Genomic DNA, 9309 nt, shown 5'->3' with positions numbered 1-9309 from the left:
TGTAAAGAAACACACCAGAAAGACATTGGAACCCAGGTTTGAAGGTCCTTACCAAGTACTCTTGACCACAGCCACCTCAGTAAAGCTGGAAGGAAAACCTACCTGGATACACGCATCACATTGCAAGAAACAACCCGAGAAAACAACATGATGAAATATCTACTTACATATTTTTTGTTGAAGATTGTTGTTTTACAAATATATGCATGGACTCCTGGTATTAATGTACTTGAGGTAGAAGAAACAATGACTTTTGAATGGAGTATAGATGATCCTAAAGTAGCAAATGTATCAGGATATGAGATAAATAAGGATTACACTGTGGGTAATTATACTGTTGAAGGACATAGGCGACCGTTTCATGTAGATGTAGGTATAGCATGGATACAGGCAGACCCCCTCTCAGAAGTAACCGTAACTTTCCAGTGGAATGATAATATGGGTTTCCCCTTTAACAATAGTAAGAACCATAGGTGTCATAAAATATCCCTTTCACAGACATGGAAACAAGCCCGGGAACGGGTAGTGGGACAAATGTACCAAATATTAACAGTCATGGCAGAAGGAGGGAATATAACCGAAGGAATGATTAATCTGACAGATATTACCGTTAATCAATCCAGTACTTTCCTCTGTGCATCTTGGTGGAGGGAAGAGAGAAATGATGGGTGGTATTGGAGTGCAGAAGCCTATGGATTTCACATACAAATGGAGGAAGAAGTAACGCCAATAATTGAATCTTCCATATTAACACCCGTACCAAACACTTGCATAAATGTATCAACATCACAACAGAAAACAAAAATAAAATTCAATATCACCTTTCCCTCTATACCGGAGTGTAGGTATAAACGAGAATGGTATGACACACTATTGGGACTGACAGGTACAGGGATGGGAATTTTAAACTCGGTAGAGATAGAAGAAATGAACAACAGATGGAAGCATGCAGGGGGACACATAGCTGACAGCTTGACTATCACAAGCAAATGGTTACCCACCACTTTTGAAACCCAACTGCAAGAAATACCCCTATTACAATTTTTGGGAGGGTTAATAAATCACACGATAGGAGCAGAGCTCCAGCTGTGGAATCAAAGTCAACAGTTTGTAAATTTCACACAGTGCTCTTTTAACCTCTTATCCTATCATATACAAATAAATAGGGCCAGGACTGAACTACAGTTGGGAAATTATCATACCTGGATGAAATATTTTAAGGGTTTAACTGACGATGGTGTATGGTTCCAAGTAAAAGGGGAAAAGATAGAATGTGAGGAGAAATGGTGTGTAGGAAGGTTTGAAGCATATCGGGTAGCAGATGTAATGGAAATGTGTAAAATAGTGGTCATGCCACTAGTAATTAATGACGAGTTTTGGTATCCAGAAATATATGGGAAATATGTAGATAAAGGAAACAGAACCCATGATTTAACTCTATGTGAAGGAACTAATAAGGGAATGGTATGTGGCAGAAGTTCCCCAGTATATGAACCTTGCTTGTTAAAATACCAAACTAGCATATGCAAAATGCAAAGAACACCGATAAATGTGAACAATAGATTCATAGAAATAGGACCCCAGCATATTTGTATCATTACTAATGACAACCGCACCATGTCAGCATTAAATAAATCGGCGCCGTTTGCGGGATGTATAAAAAAGATTAAAATATTACAATGGGGTAACGACACCTATCTTTTTGAACCAGACGCCGATAAGATATTCTCTTCGGTCTATGAGGTACATAATCTCACTGACACTACACCCTTTATAATTTCTTTAGACCCACTAAAACAGGTTTTGGAACAATCAGAGTTGTTAAGACAACACATAGAAACACTAGAACATACCCTACAGAATAACCTCGTATCTGCAATTATTGACAAAGGTAGACTAGTGCATCTTTCCTCACAGATACAACAGGATACTGCACCACATTGGTGGGATATATTCAGTGGAATGTCTTCTACAGCAACCAATACCTTTCACTGGTTGTTAAGTCCAATGGTAATTATTATTCTAATATTAATATCACTTACAATCACAAATATATGTGTATACAGAAAAATAAATAGGAAAATTAGGAGAATAGACAGGGCATACCGATAAATGTGTATTGACATCACCCTACTCCTATAAAACTCCTCTTCTTGAATTTTAAGATGTTGGTAATACCTAGGGGGATGGGTTCTACCCCTCTGACAACTCGCGGTCAGGGAAAGGACTCTAGGGAAAAACTGACTAGAACTTATTCATGAGGACCCAGGGGGAAGGAGAGGATGATGTCAAAGGGGGAAATTGATAAGGTCAGGGATTTAATTTAGAGTTCTCACTTAATATGATGCCTACATGTAAATCTGTTTTTAACTTTTTGGCTGTTGAACTCAATTGAAGCTGCTTTTGTTTTCTTGTAACTATATTGCCATGGTGTTGAAGCTTGTGTTCGTAACCCAGGTGACTCCTGTTGTTGTTTACCCTTGCCCTGTGTGGGGGGGTTGTGCTAATGCTATTGTTTGTATAAAAGGCCTTTGAAAGAAGTAAAGGCAGCAGTCCATTATGCTCAAGAACTGATACACGGATTTCTGACTCTGTGTCTTAATTCCTATATGAAGCAATAATTTGACAAAGCAATATAAACTTAAAGCAACTTATTTAAAAGTTGAACCTAACAGAGCCAAAAGTCACTGTTTGTAGAATTTTTTTTATTTAGGAACATTTTTAATATCACATTATATAGCAAAAACAAAACAAGAAAAATAACCTCTACATAGCACGTAGACTGTATCGCCGAAACGGCTTTACAAAATTAACCCTCCCCCTGCTGGATGTGGAGAGAAAAGGTTAAATTGGGTACCAGGCCTGGTTACTGACTTTCTGCAGAAAATGCAGAAAACAAACTCATGACGTAACACTGAACAGTACGACAATAATGGAAAATGCTGTAATATACATCGAAATCCAGTGCAAGCAAAAGAAGAGTGATAAAAAATATATATTTATATTTTTATATGTACCTTTACAACAATAAGCAAGCATTCATGTGACCTTTACAATGTTAAAGGAGAACTCAATTTAACAGGGTTGAGTGATGGAGGATGAAGAATAAAGCTTAGTGTGTGTATATGACTCCATTCTATGTCCCAGTTCCATCAGGTTTCCATTTCAAAGTATTGCATTGTGCATTTCCAGGTCCCACAATCCTTCAGTACCCTCTACCATACCTCCCAACATTTTGAGATAGGAATGAGGGACACCTACTAGCAAAACGTAGGTAGGCATAGGACACGCCTCCCTGACACACCCCATTAAAGGAGAATTAAGCAAAAAAAAAGGTTAATTAAATCCACAAGGGCTTTTTTGCCACTCCTATTCCTTTATATTAGCTTTTAACATTTACAAATGCAGCAATTTTGAATTTAGATGAAAGGTTTAGCACTGGGAAACACTTTTTGAAAGATAAAAAGTGCATTTTATATACAACTATATGGATCAGACCAAAATGAGGGGGAAAAAGGGACAGAGGGACATTGCTCCAAATCAGGGACAGTCCCTCGAAATGAGGGACAGTTTGGAGCTATGCCCTCTACCTGTGCCAAGTGTCAAACCAATAGAATCCTACGGCAAATTCCCAACACTTATGGAATGAGAAGGAAAAAGGTGGGAGCTAGATGTGCTGGGTTTTTGATTTAAAGGATGAGCAAACTTAAAACAAAATATTAATTTTCAGTAGAACTATTAAAAAAAAAAAAAAAAAAAGCTAGAATAAGCATATGTAAAAGAACCAACATTTACATAGAAAGAAAATTGACAAATAGGTAAGTTTTCTATGTCAGCAGGAAATTTTAGGCCAAAGCAGACCTTCACTCTCTTGATCCACTTTGCAGAGTTTCCCCCTTCCCCCATACTTTTCCACAATCAGACATTTGCATGTTTTAAAATTATTTTAAATATCCACACTTCTGAGTGTCTAGCCTAGGTAAGAATAACATCCCTCAACTGGCCCACTGCCCAGAAGATTGCCCCTGAAGCCTCCTAGGATGTATGATAGACTTCTCAGGAGGCTTCAGGGACAATCTTTTGCACATGCTCTGGATGTCTCTTGTAAATCCTTGAAGCCAGCACCCTGATCATGCGCATGTGCAGTGGTGTGGAACCTGGGGAGAAGCAGCAGCAAAACTATTACTGTGGAGCATCTCTGTATTCGCTGGTCATGTGAGTATGTTTATGAAGGACAATCCAGTGAAAAAAGTTCAAATGGGATTTAAAAAAAAAAAAGAAGAAAAAGGAGGGGGCAATTTTCTCTTTAAAGTGAATCCATCAGCACAGGGCCATTTGGACATAAAACATACCTGCAAGAAAAAAAAAGACTGCATATGCTTACTTTTCCTTAAAAAGCTGCCACTTCTGTGCTTAACGCCCTTTGCAAGTATTCACTCACTTCTGGGTGTGTGAATAACCTGCTCCCCTGCTGCTTACTGCTGACTTGTATATCCTTACAGGACAGAATCCCAGGAGAAACCACTGCAAACAGTGTGGGGGGGGGGGAGCAGGTACTCGACCCAGGCGACCAGTGAAATATTTGCAGAGGACAGCGATCAGTAAAGCAGTGGCTTTTCAAAAAACAGGTCACCGTAAAGGTAAGTAAAGGTCAGTATATGCAGTCTTATTTTTTCTTCTTTTGCAGGCTCTTGAGACCAATGCTGTTTAATGTATTCCTAAATAATATAGAGGATGGGATAAATAGCTCAATCTCAGTGTTTGCCAATGACACAAAAATAAGCAGGGCAATAACTTTACTTATATAAAATAGGACACTGTATGCTTATTGTTACAACACATCGCACTGTTACTTTTTTCATTTTTATTTTATTTATTAAAATGTCACAAAATGGCATTGCTTTCAACTCTATGCAGTGCAGAGTATTGTCACGCATTGTATTGCAATGACATGCAGCTCTGTGTGTTGCGCTGTTTAAAAATGAAGACATGCCGTATTCTTAAAGTGGGAGTCCGGCGACCAATCTTTTTTTTTTTTTTTTTTTAGGTCATTGAGACACTTTGCTAATCCCAAAATAATACTCACAGTTTGGGTGTAATATTTCCGCCTCTGTCTGTTTTCGTACTGAAGAATAACTTTAAAAATGTGTAGCTGGCTGTTTCCATCTTGCTTATGGGCATGTGAAGCCCACAAGCACTGATTTCCTGGATGCGGTGAATGCTGTTCATTCACAGCTTGTTCACACCCATGATCATTGTTTCCCACACTGAATCTTGGGAAGCCTGACACTAAGCTCCCGGGAGACAGTGCGGCGCCGGGGAAAGGCAATAAACACGCCTACTCTCATGGGAGGAGAGACAGGAAGTGCCACAATAAAGTACAATATAAAGGTAATTACAGCAATAAAAAAATTTTTCGTGCGGCATTTGAACATCTATGCAATTAACTGAAGGGGGTAAGATTAAGTTAAAAATTTGAGTAGAACCCCGCTTTAAACAGCGTACACCAAAGTATGTGTATGGTGTTGACAATGCTGATCAACACAGCTTAACACACCTAGCGTGGACGGGCCCTAAGGCTAGAAAAAAAAAACACATGCCCCGTACACATGGTCGGATTTTCCGACGGAAAATGTTCGATGGGAGCCTTTTGTCGGAAATTCCATCAGACAGTTTCCATCGGAATTTCCGTTGCGCAAAATTTGAGATCTGGTTCTCAAATTTTCCGTCAACAAAATCCGTTCGTGTAAATTCCGATCGTGTGTACACAATTCTGATGCACAAAGTTCCACGCATGCTCGGGATCAAGCAGAAGAGCAGCACTGGCTATTGAACTTAATTTTTCTTGGCTCGTCGTACGTGTTGTACGTCGCCGCGTTCTTGACGTTCGGAAATTCCAACCAACTTTGTGTGACCGTGTGTATGCAAGACAAGTTTGAGCCAACATCCGTTGGTAAAAAAAACATGGATTTTGTTGTCGGAATGTCAAATAGTGTGTACGAGGCATAAGAAGACTGTAGTTGGCAATGTCAACTACAAAGAACACGCACAGAAGGGAAAACCCTCTGTCTCCTCTTTCTTTTGAAAGAGTTAGCAACCTATGTAGACCATTGCTTTAGTGCTTTGAAAAAAAAATCATGAATACAGGATCAAAAAGTTAAATCTCTAAGTGACATGAAAATGCATGAAATGTATGGGGTTGGCAAATGGTTTAAATATGTTACACTGGAAAAATCCAAATGGTAGACCACTAACGTCAATCATGAGGTTCTGCTAGATATAGCACCTTTTGAAAAGAGAATGGGATAATTGGAGATTTCACCAATATGTTATCACAGTAGTTGTGGAAAGTATAAGCAAATGATATGGTGATTGAATATAAAAGAATTAATTTTTTCATGTGTGTATTTTTTTTCCAAATATTATGCCCCAGTACCTTCAAAGAGACCAACTGGCACGGCACATTAAAAATGTAAATGAAAATGTACAATTTCAATAAGTAACCAAAATATCAATGTCTTTTGATTCCAAAGACTTGGCTATTTTGGTAGGTTTGATGACTGCCATAAAACCCAAGGAAGTTGGTCGCTCTTGAAAAACAAAGAAGGGACTTTTGCTCTATACAAAGGCAACTGGAAACATTTTAGGTCACCTTAAAACCGCAAAATTAACACAGTCCTATTACCTACAGCATTGTCCTTTATCTTCTGCCTTTGGATTGGTTACTATAGGCAAAAACGCCATTGGGTAGTTTTTCTAAAACTGGAACACTCAGAATCTGGTGCAGTTCAGCATGGTGTCCAATCAGTTTCTAACTTCGGCTTGTTCATTTAGGCTTTGACATAAAACCTGGAAGCCGATTGGCTTCTATGCAGAGCTGCACCAGATTTTGCACTCTGTACACTCTAATGGCCCGTACACACGGTCGGATTTTCCGATGGAAAATGTCCGATCGGAGCGTGTTGTCGGAAATTCCGACCGTGTGTGGGCTCCATCGGACATTTTCCATCGGATTTTCCGACACACAAAGTTGGAGAGTAGGAGATAAAATTTTCCGACAACAAAATCCGTTGTCGGAAATTCCGATCGTGTGTACACAAATCCGACGGACAAAGTACCACGCATGCTCAGAATAAATAAAGAGATGAAAGCTATTGGCCACTGCCCCGTTTTTAGTCCCGACGTACTTGTTTTACGTCACCGCATTTATAACGATCGGATTTTCCGACAACTTTGTGTGACCGTGTGTATGCAAGACAAGTTTGAGCCAACATCCGTCGGAAAAAATCCTAGGATTTTGTTGTCGAAATGTCCGAACAAAGTCCGACCGTGTGTACGCCCTATAAAACTGCAGTTTTAGTAAATCTTCCCCATATTCTTAAGCACTAGCTTCTATAAAATAATCTTTTTTGGGCTTGTTTAAAAATAATGAGGATTACTCATTAGGGCAGAGCAAAGCGTAATAATGACATAGGAAATACACAAATAATATGTAGCATCTAGAATTCAGCTTGCATCAACTTTGAAGTGTCAATGTTTAAAGACAATTTCAGATTGGTTTCTATTGCTTACTGCATTTTGCACATTGATTGCCCATGCAATGCAGACAGCAATGACTTTGCATTATGGAGCTAAATTCTGGCATCTGATTGGTGGCTATGGGTTGCGGGAAACCAATGGTCCTTGCACCGTCCTATCTTGTTTAATAATATAGTACAAAATGTAGTGGGGAGCACTAATCCCTTTTTAGAGCAATTTTCAACAATATAAGACTAATGAAACCTGATGTCTTATTGGCTGCTACATGTTACCCACCCCTGCTTTTTGCATATACCCAAATGTGTCTTCATCAAAGCAACACCACCCATGGTACCAAATGGCACTGCAGTTTGTAAAATTGTATATAATACTGTATGTTACTCATGGTTCTACTGTTCTACACATCATGTGGCCTTATGCTGCTCTATCATAAATAATAGAAATACTTTTGTATCATGAACAAGTATAACCAATGTATATATACTGTACCTTCTTCCCAATAGGTACCACACAAAAATATTTCCATTGTATAGTCTTATAGGGTCCCAAATCCCTTAACTTTAATCACCAGAGATGCTTTGTAAGAAGAGTCCCAACATGAAAATAAGATTAGCTTCTTTTACAGCTAAGTTACCATTTGAAACACAAGCTTTTCTAATTTTCACCTGAAAAGTAGTATTTTGTATTGAATTAAAAACTCTTTGCGTAGCTCATTTGGTCTGTGAGCTGTTTGTACTTTTTCAAAACATGGAACATTGTCTTTAGTATTATTTAGCTCCCTAGTTGCATATACAGCAATATCAAACTGCTACATGTTTGGAGAGTGTGGGCAAACCCTTAAAAGAAAATCTGAACTGAGAGAGATGGCCAGTTTTGAGAGTTCCTCTTAGAAAACTTTCTTCCATTGTAGACATGTCTTGAATGGTCAAACTTTGAGGGTTTTTTAGAGTACCTTAAGAAGAAATGTTGTTTTTCCATTCCAGATATGTCAGTAAATACAGTGAGGAGGGAATATGGCCCAAGCCAATAGGTCCCAGTCAATAGACAATCAATAGGGTATCTTTCTTCCCCAAAGGTGTGATCACTGCCCATTACTTTCAATTGGGAGCATAGACTGGTGGAGGCTTCTGCTGTGTTTGGAGTCCATTGTGTCATTGTCTTTTGAGAAGCTGTCTGGGCTTGGCGCACCGTCTAATATGCTTTCGCAACTTGACTTTGGGGAAAGTATGTCTTGGAGGAGATGTTGTTGGACCATGCCATTATCTTTACTTATTTTGCTCCTTTGGTTGCCTTCTTCCTCTTGGTCATCGAGAAGTTTGGCTAGGAAGTTAATATATTTCATAGCCAGGTGTAATATTTCACTCTTGCTGAGCTTTTTATCTGGAGGGTGAGTGGGAATGAGCTTGCGGAGCTCAGAAAAAGCCCCATTCACGTTCTGCTGCCTCCATCTTTCTTGATTGTTTGTGAAGATACGACGGGTCACCTTTGTCTGAGGACCTCCTGAAAAAAAATTAAATATCTTAAGAAAAGATCAAATTATGGGCATGTGTCCATTTAACCATCAGATCTCAATGTAACTAAGGAGAAAGCCTTAACTTAGCATTCAGATATTACACAATTAAATTAATTATAGGCAGTGGTGGCAGCACCACAGGTGCATATTAACTGTGGAACATAGTTACATAGTTACATAGTAGGTGAGGTTGAAAAAAAGACACAAGTCCATCAAGTCCAGCCTATGTACATTTGCAGAGAGTTCATTGTGCTTTC

At 38.9% G+C, this 9309-nt stretch overlaps 1 protein-coding gene across 1 annotated transcript in view; it reads right to left on the bottom strand.

The window, feature by feature from the left end:
• Positions 1-2749: 2749 nt before the first annotated feature.
• The window catches only part of TAL1 (TAL bHLH transcription factor 1, erythroid differentiation factor), a 56339-nt gene continuing 49779 nt past the window's right edge, over positions 2750-9309 (bottom strand). Inside the window, exon 4 of the mRNA XM_073593588.1 lies at positions 2750-9039. Within this exon, the coding sequence (XP_073449689.1) occupies positions 8621-9039 (419 nt within the window). The 3' untranslated portion in view covers positions 2750-8620. The remainder of the gene's footprint in view (positions 9040-9309) is intronic.

This window comes from Aquarana catesbeiana, linkage group LG07, assembly GCF_042186555.1.
Source record: "Aquarana catesbeiana isolate 2022-GZ linkage group LG07, ASM4218655v1, whole genome shotgun sequence".
Lineage (NCBI taxonomy): Eukaryota > Metazoa > Chordata > Amphibia > Anura > Ranidae > Aquarana > Aquarana catesbeiana.
The sequence above is the reverse complement of the archived record's forward strand: the minus strand, read 5'-3'. Positions and strand labels throughout refer to the sequence as shown.